At 38.8% G+C, this 24,971-nt stretch overlaps 1 protein-coding gene across 11 annotated transcripts in view; it reads right to left on the reverse strand.

The window, feature by feature from the left end:
• The window catches only part of LOC126354916 (mucin-17-like), a 518,430-nt gene that overhangs the window by 22,323 nt on the left and 471,136 nt on the right, over positions 1–24,971 (reverse strand). For all 11 annotated transcript variants that reach the window (XM_050004997.1, XM_050004993.1, XM_050004988.1 and 8 more), the window contains 2 exons: positions 24,549–24,653; positions 13,233–13,334 (listed from right to left, as the gene is read on the reverse strand). In XM_050004997.1, coding sequence (XP_049860954.1) covers positions 13,233–13,334; positions 24,549–24,653 — 207 coding nt within the window. The remainder of the gene's footprint in view (positions 1–13,232; positions 13,335–24,548; positions 24,654–24,971) is intronic.

A 24,971-nucleotide genomic window follows, 5' to 3' on the forward strand; every position in this document is an offset into this window, starting at 1 on the left:
CAACACATTTTCCACTCCTGAAATTATCCCAGCATCAACTTTTGGTAACCTACTGTCCCCACACCCTCCATCCTATAGTTTCCACCCACTCTGTCCTATCATCTGCTCCCTATTCACATCTCCTCACCCTCTTGGTGTGCCACCCTCTGCCAATGTTTCCACCTGTCTTTCCCCTTCGCTGCTCCTCTTCTTTTCTGCTCCCCATTCACCACCACCCCACTTCCTGGTCCCCTACAACTCCCACCCCACAGCCTCCCATGGTTGTACCTGCTGACAGGCTTGTCATACCTTCTTCTAGTCAAATCATGCTTGGCCAGACAGCTCTTGTACCTGCGGACAGTCTTGTCATACCTTCTTCTAGTCATAGCATGCTTGGTCAGACAGCTCTCTCCTCTCCCCCAACTCATACCATGCTATCCCTTCCCCTTCCCTGCCCCATCCAGTTTGCTGCTTCTATTCAAAGTGACAGTTGTGTACTGGTCGAGTTGCCGGAGATGGCAGTCATGAATGCACAATAAGTGCTTGCTTATGCAAATGAATGTATGTGTGGTCCTTTTTTGAAGGAGACTTTGGCCAGGAGCTAAATGTGAAACAGTCTTTTTGTTGTACCTGACTACAACACAGTGTGTCATCTTTGTGGTGAGTAGCAATCTATGTTTTATTGTTATATTGTTATCATGGATATTAAAATCAGAGGGGTAGTTATCAGCAATGACTGATACTATTTACTTTGGTTACTTTCAGTACTTACTGTTTAAGAGATAATTGGATATAATTTCCATACTTTGCATATTCATTCAACATTTAAATACTACATTGGTTTGGAGCACCACACACCGACATTTCACTCCCTCAGTCTGTCCAACATAATTTAAAACTGAACTGACTAGCATGGAGAGCAGCATCAAACCAGTCTTCACACTGAAGATCACAACAACAACATGCTACTAATTTCCCTGAATCAAATAGGCAATTACGGTGCACGTTGGGCTACAGTGCTTACAGTTTCACATGGTTCCACTATTTGCTTGAGAATACCTTGCAACTAGTAACAAGCACTTAAAATTTAATTTTGATCCTGATAAAAGTCAATAATAGGGCCTCCCTTTCTCAGAAATTTTGTGATTTCTGTGAGCTGGCTCTGAGGTATTGTGATGGGAGCAAAGGGTCATATAATCTACTTACAGTATTTTAAGGGTCTAAGAAAATAAACCACTGAAACTGACTACTGATATACCATAAAAAAAATGCCTTTATCTTTTAAAGGCACTTCCATAACAGTATGAAACGAACTATTCCTATGCTTGGTGAAATCTGACAGAGAAATAATTTTATAGGAAATTAAATTATCAGTGTTGTATGAGTTAGTACCAATGCTTCATTTGCTTATGGACATGTTGATTATACAAATCACCTACTAAGGCATGACAATGTTGCCTCTAACGTTCAAAGATTTTTACTTAGTTTCACTTCAGAAGTCAATTAAATGAGAGAAAGTCTAGAATTCTATGAGAAAGAAAATCTAACAAGTAAAAATGATTCACGAATGAGAGTAGCAATTACCAGAGAAGTATGTGACATTATTCTGATACAAAAAATGAACCTACACTTCTAGTTCACAGTTCATCCTTGTGTATTTTCACTGCTGCAGAAATTCATTTTGATAAATTTACTATCATATTTCATGAAGAACTTTGCAGCTCAGTGTTAAACTATTTTCAATTTTGATAAGGAAATTTTTGTACAGATCTTCCTGTAATATACTCAATGTATGAATTCAGAAAATGTAGTGTCTTTAAGCAAGCAAATTTGCTTCCACTTTTCATAAAGTCCTCAAAGTTTTGAAAAAAGCCATATGCTTCCACTAACAATTGAAACTAAATACTGTTTCTGTATTATGAGAAGTGTGAAAACATTTGTCACAATACGAAAAGAACATTCAACAGCACACGTTATCACAATAGGAAAAAATTATGATCAATAATTGTATGAGAAGGTAATCATCAAGTTCCCTTCAAATAAGATGGAAGTCCTCTGATAGTAGAGAGGATAATCATTTACCAGTTCAGTCTTCTAAGTGTAATTCATTCTGTAAATTACATGAGCTGCCACTGGTTATCAGTGGAAAAAATACACATACATGTAAAACATTTGGTTAATATTGTCAAATATATCTTGTGAAATAACTTTTCAGAACTGAGTTACAGGTCACTGCTACCATAAAATACCCAAAAGAACTGTAGTCTATTAATGTTACAATAAAGTATTCAACTCAAGCAAGCAATGAAACAAAATAAAAATAACTCTCTGTCACTTTAAAGTAGTTCATTTGTTACAAATTGTATTTTATATGACCAATATAGAGGGTTCAAAAGGTTCCACTCCTTACAAATGAGTGTGTTACCCTCATTATTTTTAATACAAGTTGCTCAATCAATATTATTTGCTGGAAGTATCTGTCATAACAGTGTTTCATGCTCAGATGTATGTGAAATGATGCAATAGTGGTTACTACCACATGCCACCATAAACCACAAGCAGTAGCTCTGTTTTCACAACTATCAATCGTTACACCACAGAACACTTTTTCTCTGTGTCTTGGCAAGCAGGACAAAAGTTCACTTCCTGGGCAGGCTACACATCAGGTGTCTAACCCACTTTGGTCAATAATGCAGAACTCTGATAAATTGTCTCTAGACACAAGTGATCAGATGTAAGACCTGTTAAGACTGACAGCTCATTTGCAGAATCAGGCTGAGCCACCACAAATTACCGACTCCATCATCTTTCAAATTATATATCCCTTAACTCAGGGAAAATCAAGCACAATTTTTATGGGAGCTCTTGACAAAGGGGAATCGTTGAGCATGTTCTGCAAAAGCTTTCTGAATATGTTGGCCCATAGCCTTGGTATATCAGTAGTAGAGGAAGTCAATAATGCTTTTGAAGGCATGCACCTGGAGGACTGGTTATGTATCCCTTTCACCAGAAGACCTGAAACATTCACTGAAATTGAAAAGCCAGTGGCAGTCATCAAAAACATCCATTTTTGTGATGAAAAGTATGGCAGTAGTCAGTAGAGCCACTTGTAAGTGGGGATGCTCCACAGCAAAGTGTGTCAAAGCTGAGGGCACCCACCAATAGGACATGTTTTTGATGAATCTATGAGGACACTTATTTTGTTTTGTTTCATTTTGTTTTAGGGTGCAAAAACAACTAGGGTCATACATGCCCAAGTCAGAACCGTAGAACACTAAGGAAAATAAGGAGTTAAAAATGAATACATACTAAGACCAAGTGAAGGAAGGAAAGACAGGTAAAAACAGCGACTTGGAGGAAGGTCCATAAAATATGACATAGATAAACTGAGGTTCTGAACTAAAGATTAAATGTCCTTTGTCATACTGCTATGATGAATAAAAAGTAAAATGTGCTTGACAGACCACGTGCTGTTCTCTAAAATGGCCAGTAACTCAGATGGCAAACATAAATGAGAAAGTAAATGGTTAAAAAAAGAGCATTCTGTCAGGAAGTGGTGAATCATTAGAGGTTGAGGGCAATGAATGGTGGGAGAGCACCACATAACAAAAAAGACAGTGCTTAATTCTCAACCTAGCTAAAATAATCTCCTCGTGGCAAGAGGGCCGAGAGTAGGTCATCCAAGCTGATGGGAGGGGTTTAATCACCCAGAGCTTGTTCCCATGAGGAGGACCAGTGATGATGCCAAAGTGACACCACCTGCTGACAGATGGAGACACAGAGATCATTGGAGGGAGTGGAAGAACTATCTGCCCGAGGTACAATAACTGCAGCCTTGACAGCACCATCAGTGGCCTTGCTCCCCATCAGACTGACATGACCTGAAACCCACATAAATATCACAGTGGCTCCATCAAGAGTGAGCAAGTCATAGCTTTCCTGTACCCGTTGCACTATGGGATGGACGGTGAACAGCACACTGAGGCTCTTAAGGGCACAGAGAGTCAGAGCAAGTGACACAATTGAAAAGCCTTTGTCACCAGATGTACTGCATGACATGATACAGCGTGAAGAGCTCTGCTGCAAATATGCAGCAGTGATCCAGAAGCCAATACCAAAAAACATTGGTGCCAATGATGAAGGCACACTCGACACCACGGTGAGTCCGAGAGCCATCAGTGTACACAAAGGTACTATCGTGAAGTTCTGTGTGAAAGTTGTGAAATTTATGGCGATAGAGTGAGGTTGGAGTAGTGTCTTTAGGAAGTAAATGAAAGTCAAGGTGAACACAAGCCTCCGCATGAAGCCAAGATGATGAATGGTTCATATCCATTCGAGAAAGTGACAGGTAGCATGAAGTTCAGCCGCTGGAGCAAGGGCGAAAAGTAAACTCCAGGAGGTAACAGAGAAGACAATGCGCCCCACACTGGAGGTCAAAGTAACCATCAAAGAAGGAGGCATAGGATGGGTGGCCAGGCAATGCAGACAAAACAGCACGCATATCTCCGAGGAGAAAGTCACAGCATTATGACAACAGTTGTTCAGCAGCTTCAGCATACAGACTCTGAATCAGGCTAAAGTAAAGCCAATGGCCAAAAGGGTGCCATGATAGTGGATAGTATTGAGATGGTGTAAGAGGGACGGACATGCAGAGGCATAAACAAAACAGCCACAGCCTAGTTTCGACCAGATAGGGAACTGGTACAAATGGAGGAGGGTGGTCCGATCCGCTCCCCAGGAAGTACCGCTGAGGACACGTAGGACTTTGAGGGGCAACGTACAGTGGGCAGCCAGGTAAGACACACGAGAGGGCCAAAAATGTTTCCTATTGAGCGTGAGCCCCAGCAGTTTCATAGTTTCAGTGAATGGAAGAGCAACAGACCCAAGATGTAAAGACAGTCGAAGAAACCAATGGTGCCACCAGCAATTCATACAGACAGTTTTGTCAGTAGAAAATCAAAATCCATTATCAATGCTCCATGAGTAAAGGTGACTGAGACATCACTAAAGATGCCGCTCAAGGAGACAAGTCCATGGAGAACTTCAATAGATCGCAAAATTGTCAATGAAAAAGAAGCTGGAGATACCCAGCAGGAAATGGGCCACAGCAGGGTTAATGGCGATAGCAATGAGGGTGACACTAGGATGGAACCCTGAGGCACACCGTTTTCCTCAAAAAAAGGTGTCGAACAAGGCAGAACTCAGACATACCTTGAAAAATCAGTCTTTTAACAAATCCCAAAGGAAACAGGGCATGTGTCCATGGAAGCCCACCCCACGTGTAGAGAGTACAGAGGATACCAGTCCTCCAGCAGTTGTCGCAGGCTTTCTTCAAATCAAAAAACACGTCCACAGTCTGGTATTTCTGCACAAAACCATTCATGACATGGGTTGACAAAGTGATGAAATGGTCAACCACAGAAAGGCACACACAAAATCCACACTGTGCAGTGGTTAGTAATTTGTGAGACTCAAGCCACAATACCTGTCAGGCAAGAATTATACATTCCATCACCTTGAAAACACAGCTGGTGAGAGATGTGAAGTGATAAGTAGAAGGAAGGCCTTGCTGGCCTTAGGTATGGGTGTGACAGTGGCTTCAGGCCAGCATGTGGGAAACATGCCCTCTGCCCAGATGTGATTGCACATATGAAGGAGAAAGTGCTTACCCACAAGAGAAAGGCTCTGCAACAACTGAATGTGAACATTGTCCAGCCCTGGGGCAGAGGATTGGGATGAAGTGAGAGCATGATCTAGCTCCCTCATAGTAAAAGCAGCATACTAGCACTCCTGAGTCTAAGAAGAGAAGAGTATCACCTGAGCCTCCTCCACTTGTTTCCAATGGAAGAAGAAAATTGGGGAATAGATGTTGGTCCCAGACAGCTGTCAGAGGTTGGCCCACATGATGGAAGATAGTGTGGAACTGCTGAAAGTACTAGTAAAGGAAATCCAGCTAGCTTCCTTGCTATCCCAAAGAACACAACAATGACACTGTGCATGCAACTGTTTGTAATGAATGCAGTTGGCCATCATAGAATAATGGTTAAAAACACAGAGAGCAAGTCTCTGTGCACGAACTGCTTCACAGCACACCTCAGTCCACCAAGGGACCGGACATGGTGCAGCAAAGAGGAAGCTAGTTAATTATTTAGTTAGTTATGTGTTCCATTGATCAATCTCACAGTAACTGTTATGATGTGGAATGTGTAGAAATTGCATAATAAATGTGCAATTGAAAGTTAAGTGTTCAAAAATTCATTTATGGTGTAAAAGGAGTTGTCAAGAAGATATAATTTCAATTTATTTTTAAAACTGTTACTGCGGTCTGTCAGATATTTTATTTCATCTAGCAATTTATTGAAGAGTTTTACAGCAGCATATTTTACCCCTTTCTGTGCCAAAAATAGGTTAAGTAGAGGATAGTGTAAGTAATTCTTTCTTCTGGTAATATAATCATGAATGTCACTGTTGTTCTTAAATTGGTCCATGTTGTTGAGAACAAATTTCATTACTGAGTGAATGTGCTGTGAGACTGTTGTAAGAATTCCTAATCTTTTAAAGAGATGCCTACACATACATGTCAGAGAGAATGGACCGCTCAAGATGATGGCCAAGCTGGGTAGTGCAGAAAGAGAGGTCCAATGGGAATAGGTGTGAATGGAGTCTGAAAGGAACATTGGTGCTCTCATGTAAGGCAGATGAGATTAAGTTGATTGAGAAGGTCAGCCAAAAGGGCACCTCTCTGACAGGTTCTGGGTGAGCCCCAAAGGGGATGGCATGCTTTAAGTAATGTCTCTGAAATTCGTTGAAATTTGACATTTTCTGTTCTCTACTCCATAATGTACTTTGGACTTTCCTGAACATCAGACAACTGTAAGACCTTCAAATAACATATGTGTGACTGTCAAATTTTGCGGCTACGTATATACTGCCACAGTTGAACAGTCATACCTTGGGAACTACCACTCTAGAAGGCTGTGAATTGCTTCGTTTTGTGCCTACTGCTATGTCTCAGAAGTTGGCATTACGAATAAACAAATCAGTCCTTTGTTTCTCATACTAGTTTTTGTTGAAAGTAATGTGATTATCAGCTATTTTTGTAGTAAGCTAACTTCTATTGCTTTTTATATGTTAATAAAATGACTAAGTGTAAAAGTAACTTCAAGAATGTAAATTTGCATGTAACAGATATGTAAGACCTGCATTTTCTTCTGAAGTTCTTAAAAACACGTGTGTTAGCAGTGAAGGAAACCATGATAATGTTTCTGAAGTGACCACGCACCCTAGTGCATCGAAAAGGAAAGTAACTTTAGAAATGGGTGACAGTGGAAAAAAATAATGATATTTTGGACGTCATTACTGATCTGAAAATCCTTGCACAAGTTCTTTCTGAAACTGTCTCTTGCTGTCTTTGTGGTGGTTAAGTTAAACTTTATGAGAATATTGGAGCTAGAATAGGTGTTGTGTCTAAATTAATTATTAAATGTTAGACACGCAAAAACATGAAAGCATTTCATACTTCATCAAAGTGTTCAGGTAGTGAATTGCATGAAATTAATGTGAGACTGTTCTCTGGCCTTAGATGCATTGGTAAAGGTGCAAGGGCTGGTAATGTTCTCTGCACTGTGTTGTATTTGCCAAAATCACCTTCTACGTACATGAAATACGTAACAGCAATTGGGGACTCTGTAAATGCTGTGGCTGAAGATTCAGTGGATGCTGCTACATCAGAAGCTGTTGAACAAAATGAGGGTGACACAGACATCATCATTTCTGTGGATGGATCCTGGCAAAAGCATGGTTTTAGTCCTAAAAATGGTTTTACAGCTGCAATAAGTATTGACACTGGAAAAGTTCTGGATTTTGAATTTCTCAGTAAGTACCGCCAAGGTTGTACAGTGAACCAGAAGAATAGACTACTTCGTAAGCAGCAGTGTATAAAAAATTATGATGCCACAAGTGGAAGACTGGAGCTAAAAGGAGCAGTTAACATCTTCCAGTGTTCGCAGGGGGAGAGAGATGTCAGAGATGTGAATTACTTAGGTGATGGAGACAGCAAGGCTTTCATTGCTGTGCAAAACAGTAAGCCAGTTCCTGTACAAAACCTTGAGTGTGTAGGATATGTCAAGAAAAGGATGGGAACACATCTGCATAGCCTAAAAACCAAGCTGGGTAACATAAAACTGTCTGATGGCAAGACAATAAAATGTGCTGGAAGACTACTGAACAAAGCACTTGATGAATTACAGGAATATTATGGGAAGGCCAGTGAGATAACTGTGACTATTTAGAGAAGATGAAAAGAGCTGTGTGGAGCCCTTTCTTTCATCAAATATTAACTGATGAAAAGCCGTGTCATGCTTTGTGCCACCTCCACCAAACACTTGGTGTAAATATAGGCAAGCTGAATTTTCTGGCACCCTGCATGAATTTATAAATAAAAATTCTCTTCCTTTGGCAGTAATGGAGTCAATCAAACCTATTTACAGAGATTTGGCAAATCCTCAGCTACTAAAGAAGTGTTTACATGGGAAGACCCTGTATGTGATTGAATCCTTCAGTAATGTTGTATGGTGCCGTATACCTAAAAATGTATTTGTTGGCTTAATGACTGTAAAGTGAGCAGAGTCTGATGCTGTAATAAATTTTAATGGTGGTAACTATGAAAGACTTAAGGTTCCAGAGAAGTTAGGGGTAAGATTTGAACAGGACACAGCTAAAGGACTACGGGAACTGGATGAGCTTTGTGTACATGAAGCAGAGTTAGCTGCTCTGCAAATGACAAAAGAAGCAAGAAAGAAAAGGAGGAGGCAAGCACTGGGCTGTTGTGACACTGAAGAAGTCACAGACTATGGGCCAGGACAATTCTAGTACATAAAAGATGCAGAAATGAAGTCAGTATAAGAATTTGTAATATAAAAAGTTTTTAACCTCAGTATCTCTTAACTACATTATTAGCAATAAATGACCCATTTTCTAAAAAAGTACTGATGGTAGAGACATGAAATTTTCACAGCATGCCAAGTGTGAGATTCAACACATATGAAACTATAATAATTAAAATTTCCTGAGTTGTTTTGTTTTTATGGTCATTTATTCACAAAATTCTGTCAAAAAATTTAGTGTTTGAAAAAGAAGATTACATGCCCCACAATACAATTTTAGTATTAATTCTAGTTCAGTGTATCTAGAAAGGAGCATTCAATGATTATGGAAAATTGTAAGTCAGTATCTTAAAACGTTTCCAAGACAATGGGTCACAAACTTCGATAATTTAACATTGGCAGCATACGACATACAATGTCTGCTTAAAGTCACTGAGCAGCAGAAAGGGGTGAGGCAGTGGCCGATTAAGTTGAAGGAAGTTTGCCCTGGTGACACCAAGTGACAGAGTGATGTATATGGTGGACTGCAACAGCTTGAAGCTTGGTAATCAGGGAGAGAGGTTGACTAAGAACCTCATCCCACATGAGCATCATGAGTCCCCCACATCATAGAATGCCATCCTCGGGAGAAGGTCAAAGTGCACTGGGAAAAAATGCGAGAGCTCAAAGCGATCATGAGGAAGCAATTTTGTTTCCTGGAGGCAGAGAACAAATGGACGCTCCGAATCTAAGAGCTGCTGTAAGTCCTCTTAGTTGGATCGAAGGCCATGGATGTTCCACTAGAGGACAGTCATAATGAGGAAAGGGGAGGAGGGAAAAAATGAAGGGGAGTCACCTCAGCTGAGTGCCAGCCTTCGAAGACTCACTGCGACAGAGTGCAGAGGCTTGAGAATCCTGCTCCATGAGATCTAAAGAGGCATTGGCATTCTCCCTTTCTGGAATCCAGGGCAGAAAAATGGTTGGTGAGAACACGTAGGTCTCCCGGGTGAGGGTATCACGTGGCAACATCAGCAAAGAGGATCTTCGAGTTGGCAAAGGAGAAGACCATTTGCCTTTGTTTGACTTCTTCGAGCCTTTCTGGCCGTTAGAGGAAGGCTCAGATGTTTGTTGGCTGGAGGGACATCGGAAGTCTGTAGGAGTATTCCTTCTTGTCCTATTTAGCCTGCCAATTGTGTAGCAGGTGACTTCCCCAGTGAGGCAAAAGTTTGGTGGCTTGTTGCACAGCCGGAGGAGGAGACAGGTCTGATACAATGACAATGGATGATTTCTTAACTGCAGTGCTGAATTTGAGGTTGCATGTCTGCATGGTCACGTCATTCGTGGAGCCAGATGTAGCAAGTACAGTATTTAAGTGCTGGATGATAGGATGCAGGGTTTCCGACTAGCCAACAACAGGGTAAGGCACTTTTGCCTTCACCCAGATCTCTGGACAGTTTGCTTATAAGATACATGGGACAATCTTGGAAGGAGGAGGCATGGTTGTCATTGCAGTTGATACAGTGGGGAGGAGGTGGGCAATTGCAGTCGTGAGCAACCCTACCACAGGTTACACATTTGGCCGGGTTTCAACAGGACATTTGAGTGTGGTTGTAACAATGACACTGGTTGCAGCACATCCGGTTTGGAATGTACTGTCGACTGTGATAACATTAATGAAAGCACCACTTTATCAAAATTGAGAACAAGAGTGTGTGTGGGACTAAGGATGCATCTACCTTTTTCGTCACATAATGGACTGCAATGACACTATGATCAGAGACGTATGTTTGGATTTCTGCCTCAGCCAGACCACTGATCACCATAGTGTAAATAGCACCATGGGAAGAATTCAGTGTTTGATAACCCTCAACACGAACACACGAACAAGGTAGCCGTGGAGGAGCAAAGCTGAAAATAGTAGTTGTGCATGAGAATCAGAATTAGCTAAGTGCAATTTTGTAAATGAGAGCAGGATTTCACAGGGCCAGCAATTGCATCAACACTTTTCTAAATAATAAATGGATTAACCATAGCAAAGGACTGACCATCTTCAGTACATGAAATCATGAGGAACCATGGTACAGCTGGGAGGGTTTTTGAATCGTTAGCCTCATTCTATTTATGTCTGGTAGACATTGGCTGAGAAGAAGATGACTGGTTCACTGTGAGAAAATCCCCCACAATTGCCAGCATCTCCAATGGTACACTCCTTCCAACTGGGGACCCCCTTTGAATGGGGGGAACACGCCTTAGGTAATCGTTCACACCTCAGGTCACAACTCAGATAGCAGCTCAGGCAATCATCTATCCCTGGGCCTGGCCTGTACCAGTGAGTACATGCGAACCCTACCTGTCAATTTTGGGTTGGGAATTATGCATTACCCAATCACCTGTTACACATCAGATGCATGGACAGGCCTTCAGGAGCACACAGTGAGGAAGAAGAAAAAGAGGAACCTCAAAGGCCAAAGCAGAGAAAGGACAGGAGAAGAGGAATGAAGAAAGAAAAAAAAATATGAAGACAGTGGACAGACTGTTCTGATATCAGCTACTAAATATGCAGAGCACATTTCCAAAAACATCCCACATATGTCCCCCATGGCAGGGGAAAAAGAACAGCAATAGGATAGACAGGCAGTACAGAAGGGAAAAGATGCTGTAAAGGCTGGCGCCCCATGGTAGCCAAACACGAACCCATCAAAGAGCAGTGAGCCCCCTGTGTGTGAGGCTGCTTGGTGCGAGACTGTCCACTAATGTGGGACAGAGTGAAGTAGAGCTGGCACAATGAAGTGGCAGCTCACAGTAAGATCTTACAGGGCCTGTTTAAGGCTTTTTGTGAAGTGAAAGCAGTTTCTAGATCTGGTTTACCTTTCGTTTGTGCTACTTTGAATCATGAATCCATTGTGCCTTGCTGGACTCAGTAATACACTGCTGTTTGACTACCAGTAGTATAATGGGCTACCTCCTCTGCAAAAGGTACACAATGTCAGTTTTTTAATGAGGGAATGTTGCTTGCTTAGGGAAAATTTGAGTTAATTAAAAAACTTCTTGTTATTTCTTATGTTTGATTTTACTGTTAAGTAAATTAATTTGAATTGTATCAATTTATTTGTTCCAGACTCTTGCCGCTCACTAACCTAGCTCCCTACCATCTTACATACAATGTAGGCTTTCACAGCTGGAATTTATGTTCTGGGTAATTTTAGGTTTATGAGCATTAGGCTATGGTCTAAAGGATGTTTGTACATCTGTTGTTTCATCTCTTAATGCTGGAGACACTTTCAGCTTTTCTGATTTCAAAAAACAACTTAGCAAAATCTTTATAGCCCCAGAACAAATTTCCAGCAGTAGGGGATGAAATGTGTCTCATATCACAGTCTAATGCCGATAAAACTAGAATCACAAAGAATATAACAACAGATTAGCCAAACCAATTTTCCAGTTGTTAATTGGACCAGAAAAAAGCTCAATGGAAATCAAAGACATTTAGAAGAGCCGACCATACCGAATGAACAAATACAAAATGAAGAAAATTTCAGAATGAAAATCAAACACTTTCATTATTTTTGAGAAATAGTAATAAAATGCAAATATAAAGAATCTTCAGTGAAGAGCAAAGAAAACAACAAAGGGGGTGCATTTAAAAAAGTGCAGAAATGAATGGAAAATGAATATCAGCCACGAAAATAAATAACAAGAAACTGTTTTACACAATCTACGATTCATGAAATTCACATCAAGAACAAGACAGAAACGATGTACAAACCCAGCAGAATGGAAATCCTGAAGGTGACAGAAACACACATAAACAAACAATATACCATGATCTTTCAGAATAACAGATCTAGGGACATCAGGAAGGTAAAGACATAGAATGGTACACAGAAGTGTAAGGAAGGAAGAACATGTTATCTTAAACCTAGAATATGACATTCCTATGCCATGTAGGAAGAAAGAATACAAAGAACCATTACTATAAATAGGGGTATGATGACTTGAACTAATTTCTTTTGATCCAATATTAAGGAATGTTCATTGTTGACAATTTGGCAATTTTCTAAAATGCAAATTTCACAGATGGAGAAGTTAAAATTAAAATTCTCTGGCTATAATGCTGTAACCTTCCTGAAGATGCCCTTCACAGATAGGCATGAAATGTTGGGTTATCTATCAGATCATAGAAGACCGTGGCATAATAATCTGACAAATTTTCCTAATTTTAAATATTCTTTGTCTAAATGCATTTTGTTGACAAGACAGCTAAATGCAGAAAACTTAATACGACTCACTATAATAGCTACAAATATATTTTAATGTATTTGGTATTATCAGCTATGGTCACAAAAATATATATGGGATCTAAATCTGAGTTGTATCACATATAATCACCTGTGATCCAGGACGTGCTAAGAGAACACCAAGCCCTCTTGGCACAGCAGGAGTTGTAGTTGTTGTCGCTCTTGTTCTGTGTCTCCCGCCATTAAGTAATTCCTAACCAGATGAAAAAAATGGTATTCAGCAGCCTTTCATTTTATTTTATGAATAATTCAACAGACATTTAATGCTACTAAATTTTAATGTATACAACAAACAAAAATATTGGAAAGCATCAGTCAAAAATCAGAAACAGCACAAATGTCTGTAGAGTGAAAAATAGCAGGAGTCTAAAACAGAGTGAGAAAGTAAAATAGTTTGTTTATATATTTATTTTATGCAGTATTAGTAGGGTACTAATAACATGCACACAGAGATTAATTATGTAATACAAAGAATCAATTACAGGCAAAATTCAATAAAATGTAGACAGAAAGTAATATGAGTAAAAATACAGAGTTTAATATGTACAATAAGAATTAATAAAATACAGACAGGAAGGTAAAAAAAAAAAAAAAAAAACGAACAGCAAGAGCTGTTCTGTGGAGAGCCCAGTATTTGGCAGTGCTCACTGCTGTTTTGTTAGCTGCAGCAAGGTCACTGATAGTGCAGTATCTGGCAGGTCCTTGCAGACTAGCAAAAGCCGTTAGTCCTGTACATCACCACACTGGCAAATTTCATCATAATTGCTCAAGCCCCATTTCCTGTGGTTGACTTTGCATCATGACATCCCACATCTCACTTCATTCAGCACCTTCCATGACACATAAGGCAGGTGTGATCTTGCAGCTGGTTCCTCTTTGACATTCATTTGGTATGACTCAGCAAACAAATCTCATCCAAATTACATTCAATGAGTCCCAGGAGATGGAGGAATTGCTGTAGTTGTCAGTGTGATATTCTTTCTTGATCTCAGTCTTGGTTTCAGTGCCCATGTTCAAACAAAGGATTCTGTGATCAGTTTCCTGTTTCTTCTTCTCCACTTATGAAGCTGCTTTCCTGTGGATATTTGGTAGTACTAATGCATATAATTTGGTACAGTTCACTGACAGGAGTTGGTCATAGACAGCCAGTCACAATGTGTCCAGTCTTTTTCAGAGCTGTTTGCATGTACGGGATTTTGCCAGACTGATGCAGGACATTCTGCTGCAGAGAAACATAGAGCCAGGGCAGATGTTCAAAGCACTTTTGGCTGAGTGCCCCAGGAGTCTCTGTAAGTTTATGGATGCTGTTGTTCCTTACACATACTTTGAGTTTTATTTCTTCACAGTGAGCTTTGATAGTGTAACAGAGTAAATGGATTCCTTCCACCTTCACAATAATTCTTTATTATTCCACTCTTGACTGGCATGCAGAAAAACGAACAGCTATACTTTTCCATGAGAGCTCTTATTTCCCTAATTTCATTATGATGATTGTTTCTCCCAATGTAGCTTGGCATTAACAAAATATTTTGCCGTTTGGAGGAGAAAGTTTGTGATAGAAATTTCTTGAAAAGATCTCCAACAATGAGAAATGCCTTTGTTTTAATTATGCCCACCCCAAATCCTGTATCATATTTGTGACACTCCCTCCCCTATTTCTCAATAATACAAAATACACTGCCCTTCGTTGAACTTTCTTGCTGAACATTAAAAATTGTGCTTAACTGCATCAGTGTTAAGTTACTGCTCTTGAGTGATATTGCAGGATATCAATGCAGTATGTGGCTATCCAATTATCTGTACCATAATTATAATAAATGAAACTCAAACTGGCCATAAACAGTAGTTCATTCAGCATCCAAATGAAATTAAAGTGTGTGAATTGCAAATCTGATGTAAACTGCATTATTGACAACAGCCTATTTTCTGTCTGCTTTTCAGACAGTTTCAAAGGTGGAGCAGCTACCAAGGGCAAATTTGCATAGGTAACAGGTGGGATACGAATGTAGGGGATTGGCCCATCTTTACTCCAAGGTATTAGGAGTGTCACAATGGACTACTTGTTCTCCTCTCCAAGTTATGTTCAGTCTTCTTTTGACTTTCCTATTTCTTAGGTGAAATTCACAATCTTGTGTCTTAACAGGATTTGGCTTCAGATGGTTATCATCATAATATTTGGGCAGATCTTTGAGAGCCCTTGACTGCTTTATCTACACCTCTTCACAGGCTTTACTTTGGGAAGCAATTATTGTCTCTTCAGCATAAATAAATGCTTTAGCTCCAGAGCTAATTGACTGGTCATTTGTGTAGATGTTATACAGCAGCAGGGACTACAAACCTCCCTGAGGGAGGCCGTTTTTCTGCATCCTCAACAGATTTTTATTGTTTTGTAGGGTGATAAAGTACAGGGAAGGAGGAGCATCCATGAAGATCATGCAAGTAATAATATTCTCAATGAAAAACATGACATTTTAGATGATCATGCGTACCTTAAATAAAGTTAGGAGAAATCCTAGTGGCAGATCCTTCTACATCCATGGTGGGAAAGATAAAGCAAAAGATTTTAAGACCCAGTCTTAGGTAAAATGTAATCTGCAGTGAACCAGTTGTACATGATTTTTTAAAAAAACACATTAACCAGGTTTCGATAGTTGTAAGACTATCTTCATCATAATGGTAAAAGTTGCCCAGAAATATACATATGAGGTGCAGATAATACACATGAAATAGATACAGATGTGAAAATTCTCAACCAATACCAGAAAACTGCTCTCACATGAAATCACATAACAAGTTTTAAATTTCAACAACAGACCTCTCGTCAAATAATAAGTTTGTATTCCACGAGTCAAAATAAAAATCATAATCATTATGATATGTTTGTGTTCCATGAGTCAAAATAAAAATCATAATCATTATTACGATTTTTATTTTGTCTCATGGAATACAAACATGTCGTTTGACAAGAGCACTGTTGCTGGAATTTTAAAGTTGTTATGTGTTTTTATGTTAGTACAAAGTACAGTTTTTTGGTGTTGATTGAGAATTTTGACATATGTCTTTATTTTATGTATATTATCTATACCTTATATATTTTTCTCAGGAACTTTTACCATTCTGGTGAAGATAGTCTCAGAGTTATCGAAACCTTTTAATGTGCTTTTTAAAAAAATCATTTGCAAATGGATGGCTGACTATTACATTTTATATAATTGCATGCATGGTTGCTGGCTCACAGCCACAAAATGTTTAAAATATCAAAATCTAGTATCTGTAGTTTTGAAGTCATTCCTCAGGTATTACGACAGGATCTGCCTTTTGAGCAGAAAATTTATCTTTTATTTCAGCAATTAGAAGTCCCTTAAAAGCATCCAGAACTAGTATGGGTGTCTAAGCAAGCTGTGCCCCAGGTCTGCAATTCCAAACAGTAGACAAGCAGTCACCTATCAGTTGCATTGCCACCCAGCCCTTTTCTTGGCAGTGAATCACAACGCCTAGGGGAAGTTTTCTTTGGGTCTAGTTTTTCTCTTCAGAATGATACAATGTGGTAGCCTTCTCCCATCAGCTGTAACAGCTAACATCACAGTTATTCTATTTTTTTCAGATCCTCTTAACAAGGGCACTTTTTGCCACTTTCATGTCTACTGTCGTATTGCTTGATGTGTCCAGAAACACTAGAGTTTTGTCAGCAATGCTACTCTGATGAAAGGAGTATGTGTGAGCCTTTTTCAACTGGATGACATAACACTAGAAGTTGATCGGCTTCTCCTTGAAACCTGCTGGTGCCCTCTGTGCTAGTGTAGTACTTCATTGGAGAGCAAGGCCATTTCTCTGTGTAAATTTATGACACCACCCAATGCTCACATGATATTCTCGTTGTGGCATGTAAAAGACTTTTCTGATTTCCAAGGCCTTCAGTTGGATCATTTCTCACGTGATAGGTGTCCCATATTTCCAGATACTTGCCACATTTCAGTCCCGTGAATGATTTTTTTCATTGAAACTATCTTCTTCCACTTTTCTTTTGAAGCAACTCAAGGTTGTACATTAGATTCGCTCAGTATATACTTTCTTCTGGTCTCTCTGTTGATTGTGGTGATGGCATAATGGACAATTGTAGGTCTGACGCTTCCATTGTAACTATGCCGAATTCCTTAGCCTGGATGCTTTTCAGTATAAATGGTCATTCACATAATCATAAATAAGGCTTTCTTATCTGTATCTAATGAAACAATACTGTTAGACCTACACAAAGTTAATGCCTGTAATACATCAGTAAAAGGTTGCACTGTTGCGTGGTAAAATGTCATGTTGCCAGCTTTGGCTACAGACACCAATTTTATTGTTGAAAATGAGTTTAATTATTGCATAGCAATTGTTTGTAAAAAGACAAGGCATCGGATATGAGCTGCACTCTATTTTTTTAGGCTGAAATTTGGATAAAAGGTGCAGTTAGTTTTTGGATCAATACAATATATAGACAAAGCCACTAAGCATTTCACACTGAATGTGGAAGCATGGCATTTCACAGTGGTTACTGATCATATGCTGGCTTATTTGGTTTTGAGCAAACCAAGCAACTCATTCTCACCAAGAGAGTCCCATCATTTGGAATTTATCAGTCAGTTTACAACTGATATTTTACATTTATGTGGTGCAGATAATGTTGTAATTTGTTGTAGTTGATTATTTCTCTGGAATAAATGTGGTTTCCACAGGCATTGGCCTCATGCAACTGGCTGGGGTGCAACACAATGCTGCAGAGTTACAGGCTTTTGCCAACACCCCAAATACAGGACTGCACCTACAGAATCTGCCAATGCTAGTATGGTGAGACCATCAGGCTCCCTGTATAGTTCTTCAGCCACCAGTGGGACTATCCACCTAAAGATACTCCCTTCTTATTACAACAAATCAAGACCTAGTTTCTTTCCATCCACAGCATCTTGTCACATGAACCCCTACATTTTCCTTCACAAAGATCTCATTTTGTACTCTCACATCAAGTGACATACAGACTCAGTAAGCATTACACCTTACATGAATCTGTATCTGGTATTAGAATGCAATACCCACATGACGACAATATCGGTTAATGGCAAAACCTCCAAAGTTACTGTGGAATGAGTCAGGCTGGCCTTTCAGCTCTAAATGGGTGGCACAGTGGTTTGGGCGTACCATTGTCACCTGATGCCTAAGTCACATAACACAGCAGCTTACTCTGTCTTCAGACAAACCGACACCTACATAGAATGAAGCACTGCTGATTAGGCAATGCAGTCACTAGACCAGTCTTCACACAACATTCACTTCATTCCTCCTGTTTTACATCCAATCTGCACAAGAGCCGGCAGGATAGATAATAGATAATAAGACTATGAATTGCCAATCCAGAAAAACATCAGCAATAAAAGATATACAACAGGTATAGTTTCTGGTTCTCTTCCTAATGACATGACACAACTATTCCAACTCCCATAAGGTAAGATAAACATATAACACCTCAGTTTAATTCTATGGATGAGGTTTTAGGGAAATGATAATCATTGCTACAGTTAGTGTAATAGATATAACAAAATAGTTCATTCATCATGGCCTCAAAGTGAATTTCAGTAAATCTAAATTATTTACTTTCACTTATGACTATGACCAAGACAGTTTACCTTTATCTTAATAATGGTACATAATTGTGGGAATTTTCAACGGACAATATCTAAATAGAATGTTGCAAGTACAGAAGATGGTGACAAGGTTTATGCATGGAATGGGCATGAAGTTTATGTGCAGCATAAGTACTTAACAATATATTCTTTATGCCTATGTACCTAAATTGTTTACTTTTTGTGCATCAAGAAAAGGACCTATAATGTGCAGCAGTGATATAAACAATTACAATCCCAAATGTAGCTGCTCGCAAAAAGGAAAGCAATTAAAAATTATAAACTGAAGCTTTTATATTAATGGTCTGATATGGCATAACAAATGTCAGACTCTTATAGAATATCTAAGGAGAATATTTTCAAGACAAAACTGAAGTCTTTTCAATAGCTAATTTTTTGTGTTTGTCCCAACCATTTTAAGTGAGATGTCTAGCAGCTCATTGATGTTTATGTTGCATTTCACTTAAGCTGCAAACCAGTGTGTGCAAGGACTAATATCTGATTGGTACTTTTTACAAGATTTAGGTCTCACATTACCCTTTTAATTGAACATTGATTAAAACACTGATAATCAGACAATAATTAAGGAAGTATGATGTTTTCAAATACCATCTTTTTGGATATCCCACATACAAAAGTGTAAATGAGATGTGGTCAAGTTCAGCCAGACAGCTTATCAAGTATTAAATAAGTGCCTTCTTCCAGCATACTTCAAAGTGGAGGAAGCCCTTCTGGTTGAGCAAAAAAATAATAAAAAGCTTTTAAAAACTTTATCTGCTTCCCTATAATTAAGTCAGGCACACTCAGTAGTAATAAAAAACAACATAGTATGATATTATTACAGATTATTTTCCGAAACCAAACTAATTTCACCTTTGTATTAAGGCTACCAGTGGAGCAACAAAAACTACATACTGTCAGTGGATCACAGCATAGGAACCAAATATAACACAAACCTAATATAACTTAAATGCTGAACTTATTTTCCGGTTTCCAGTCATGAATCACCCTGTTAATTTTATTCCTCAGTAGAAATGAGTACACAGATATCAGCACCACTTGCTTTACAAAATAACAGAAATCCGTATAAATCAAGAACACACTTCGAAACATGCCATGTGTCTTATTAAAAATAATGTGACTCAGACAGATAACTATTCTACTGTGTTCTATATCAAGTAAGAACACAATTACCCAATCTGAACTAGATAAAATTTGAAACAGAATCAGGGGTTATATGCTGTTTCTAAATGAAAAAACTGGAAGCTATGCACATAATGAAATATAATTCAAACGTGTTTCAACATGCACTCATGCAAGTGAAATTTGGGACAAATTATGTGCACAGTTCAAGTGTAGCAGTATGTAATGACTGAACATGTTGACAGAGACATTTTTTCGTGCTCAACGTGACGACAAAGAGGATATTAGCATTCATGTTGCGAAATTGTAGAAACTTTTTGTGGACTTGAATGATGAACTGCAGAAGCATGAAGAAAATGTTTTGTCTGAAAGAATATTACATGGCCAAATTTTATCCATGCTAGGCAAAGTTGTCATACAACTTTAAAGACTTGTGGAACACAATTCCGTCTGAAAATCAAAGTGTGAATCTCCTGATTGAAAAATTGAGAACCATTGAATTCTGTGATGAAAGTATGGTTGAATCAGCTGCGTTTGTTGTACACAGTAGTCCTAAAAAGAAAATTCAGTTAAATAAATGTGATGATAGTGAAAAATTGAAAAAGAATGTGGAATGTGCAAAACGAAAATTTCCATGTCATAAATATGGGCAGGTAGGGCATTGGGCAGCAGAGTGATCAGTGAAAAAGTCAGATTAAAACATTCACATCAATCAGTCTGAACAGAATTTTGCATTTTTGGCACGTCCCCCCCCCCCCCCCCCCCCCCCCCCTCCCCCGGTCAATAACGGTTTTGAAGTCGACAGTTGGTATTGCGATAGTGGTGCCACAAATCACCTCACTGAAAATAAACAATATCTTGTGTCTTATACAAAATTTGCTGCTTCTGAAAAGATTTCAATTGGGAAAAGAGGTGTAAGCATGTTGGCTCATGGACAGGGGACTGTGAAAATTCAGATTCAGTTCAATAATTCCATAAAGAATGCTGAACTGAGAGAATTGCTTTATGTTCTTGAAGCAAGTGCTCACTTGTTCTCTGTAAAAGCAGCTCCACGAAAAGGTTTCTGCACAAGACTTGATGACAAAAGTGTCCACATTGAAGACAAATGACTGGTGAAACAATGATGACTGGTCATGTCAATCACGGTCTCTATGTTCTTGACATACATGTATCCAAACAATTCCAACCAGCTGAAGTGAACTTGGTGACATCATCACGTATGCTGCAAATTTATCATGAGAGATTTGGCCACCAACACAAACAATATGTGAAAAGTGTTTTGAAGCAGATGAACAGCAATGTGGAAGGGTGCAAAGAAGAATTTTGTGATGGATGTGCAGTGGGTAAAATGCATAGATTGCCATTCAGGACTCGAATGAATCGACCAATGGTTACTGGTGAACAAATCCATGCTGATGTAAATTGACCCAAGACTATAGAATCTCTTGGAAAAGCTCATTACTATGTATGTTTTAAAGAAGACTTTAGCAAATTTCAAAAAATTTTCTTCCTGAGGCAGAAGAATGAAGTCAGCACTGTCTTGGAACAGTTCTTGAATGAAATGAAGACAGATGGTCATATTGTTAAGCAGTTCAGGTGTGATGGAGGAAAAGAATTTGACAACAAGAAGGTCTCAGAATTGCTGGCAAACAGAGGCATTGAACACTGCATCACCCCCACCTTACACACCACAGCTAAATGGTGTTGCCGAAAGAGAAAACTGAACTATGGAATGTGCATGTTCGATGTTGAATCCTAATAAACTGCCAAAAGAACTATGGGCAGAAGCATGCAGTACTGCTACATACCTTTTGAATCACACTGGGAAGTCTTCTATTGAAAACAAACCTCCATATGAACTGTGGTATGGATGACCAGTTGGCAACCTGAATCATCTGAGAATCTTTGGAACAGACTGTTAAGTGCATTAAACAAGAATTTTCGCACAAAGTTTGATGACAAGGCTGTAACATGGACATCTGGTTGGATATGTGAATGACAGAGATGGCTTCAAGGTCTGGATACCATATCAGGGGAAGGTTGTGCTAAGTCATGATGTGAAACTTAAGGCTAAAGTTGTAAGCAATCTGCAGACCAACATTACTGAATTTGAAGTTGCTCAGGATGAAACCATTAGACAAAGTGAACCTAATGAGACTTCTGATGAGGAAAAAGAATCATAAAATGTCAGTCATAACAAAAGGTCAGAAGGATTAAGTGAGGAGAAAGAAGATTTAGACACAACATCAAGTTCCAGAGGAAGTAAAAGCTTAAGCGAGAAACGAAGAAACAAACGTGAGAAGAAAAAACCAGAATGGATGAGCAGTGGAGATTATGTGTACATAGCTGGAACCCCTAGCTCTTATACTGAACTTTGCAGTCTAGTAATAAAGTTCAGTGGCTGGAGACTATTCATGAAGAATTGAAGTCCCTCACAGAGCATAATACTTGGGTATTAGTTGAGCACCCAAGTGATGCACAGGTTTTGCAGAATCATTGGGTCTTGCGTAAGAAAACAGCAGAAAATGGAATGTACATTTCAACGGTTGACTTGTGGCCAAAGGACATGTACAAAGGTAGGGAATTGACTATGAAGAAACAGTCAGCCCTGTTGCGTGCTATGATACAATTCGAACCCTGACAGCAGTACCTGCTGCACAGAAAATGAAACTCGACCAGTTTGACATCAAAACAGCTTTTCTCAATGGTATCCTCGAAGAAGATGTATACATGGAACAGCTGAAGGTTTTGAAGGTGATACTGGACATGTCTGTGTGGTCTCAAGCAGGCACCACATTATTGGATTTGAAAACAGTAGGGCTGATCCATGTCTCTTCTATCATCGAAGCAACAAAAATTGCTTATATGTTGGTGTTCGAGTATGTAATGAAACTGAATGAGATTTTCACTCTGCAGCGGACTGTGCACTGATATGAAACTTCCTGGCAGATTAAAACTGTGTGCCAGACCAGCGGAAGTAAAGCTGTGAGGACGGGGTGTGAGTCGTGCTGGGGTAGCTCAGTTGGTAGAGCACTTGCCCTCGAAAGGCAAAGGTCCCGAGTTCGAGTCTCAGTCTGGAACACAGTTTTAATCTGCCAGGAAGTTTCATATAATGAAACTGTTAGCTAGTCAGGAATAAATAATCTTAACATAAAGGTTTTTTGTTACTTGCATATATTTGTTCCCTTCCTTTGCCAAGCCTGTATGCTGTTACTTAAATATAACAGTACCTTCATAACTATGATGAATGGATGAAAAGTGTGTAGTTATCAGAGCTGGAAAGGGCAATATGCAGTTGTTTGTAAGAAAGTAGCATGGTTCTATTTAATGATCAGATATTGTTGATAATAATGTTATAAAAATTTTGAATAATTTGAGCTGTCAGAAGATCAAAGAAAGACTTAAATAGTTTTATGAAAATTTATACTGGAAGTTTAATGAGCTGCTTCTTTGTGAATAACATTAACATCTTTTGTCACTAGAGTACAGTTCAATCCTTTTCACCTTCCTTATGGTTACCTTTCGCAGTACATTCTATGTACATGGAAAGATCTTCCACATACATTAGCAGTAATTCTTTCCATATTCCATCTGTGAAGAATGCAATGAAAAACAATGCACCACATGTCTCTCAGTAATTTGAGTAATGCATCGGTAAGTGTAAACATTTTGTGCACAGTCTAAAGTAACACCTGTCAGGTGGATAGGGTAATATTTTCAAATTGTTCACTGCTGATGTTATTGGTTATTCAGATACCTTCTCACCAGACAGTTGAAACAAATGTTGAACAATCATGAAATATTTCAAGTAAGTATAATGAACTGTAGCGATACATCACACACTCCACCCTGATGCCATTCAATTATACTAAGTCACTTTGAACAAAAATCTATGGAAAAACAAGTGAAAAAGAAAGCACACACACAATCAAGCACAGTGATTATGAGTAACACATTCTGATTCACAAGAAGAAATAAGTGAAGGTGCAGAATATCTATGTAGGACACACAAGAGAAAGTTTTTTTCATACAGTTTTGAGAAGTATCAATGAGAATTAGCTTCTCTCTGAATCAGACTGAAGAATGGTAAGTACGGAAATAAGGAGGAAAGATTAGACTAAACATCCTAGTCTCACCCCTAAGGCACAATTTTGCATTCTGCCAAAGTGGCAATTTACTATTCAAATAGCTCTACATTTCTCCAAGCTAATGCCACAATTTTCCAGCATGACCCAACATTCCATTTCCAAAAGCCACCATCACATTTACCATTTACTGCCAAGTGCAATGCTGCAGTTCGCTGTGTGAGTGAAAAACAATGATGATTTGAAACCAACTTTATAGAAATATTACGCATGTTTCTCTAAAACACCTGATTTTCTTACTTTACTCAACTCTATTAATACACTATAAGAGACTCATAATGCCAACAGGACATTCCAACATCCTACTCCCTTGAGATGCTTTATATTGATCAGTACTCCTTATGGTTAACAGTACGTCAGTATTTATAGTTAACGATACTATCTCAAAAATAACATCTATAATACTGTATTGCATTTACCAGAAGAAATTATAACTGTAATAAACATTTTTGAACTTACAGCTAAGCGAGCCTGGTCTGCTGGACTTGCTGGGGTTGAGCCTGATAGCAACCCAGCAATGATCTGTTCATCTGTCAACAGTCTTCTAGATTTTGTGGATGTTCTCTAAAAAAGTGACATTTATGTATCTTTCAAATAGCAAAATGTGTCATCTTAAAAAAAACTGCAAGAAATAAGTAAATTACTTAAATAATCTTTAGAAACTTAAGGAAATGAACAAAGAAAGGAACTAAGCCTGCAACAATCCAGTGTTATCACTAAGCATGTAAATGACACTATACTTAAATCATACGAATGTAAATACACACATCAAAAAAATGATTTGCATCACCCCAGTTCCCAGAACTCCTGAAGATTGACTGTGGATATTGTATCACAAACACAGTCCCTCTGAGTGTTCAGAGACATCACTAAACCCACCCA

Source organism: Schistocerca gregaria, chromosome 3, assembly GCF_023897955.1.
Source record: "Schistocerca gregaria isolate iqSchGreg1 chromosome 3, iqSchGreg1.2, whole genome shotgun sequence".
Taxonomy (NCBI): domain Eukaryota; kingdom Metazoa; phylum Arthropoda; class Insecta; order Orthoptera; family Acrididae; genus Schistocerca; species Schistocerca gregaria.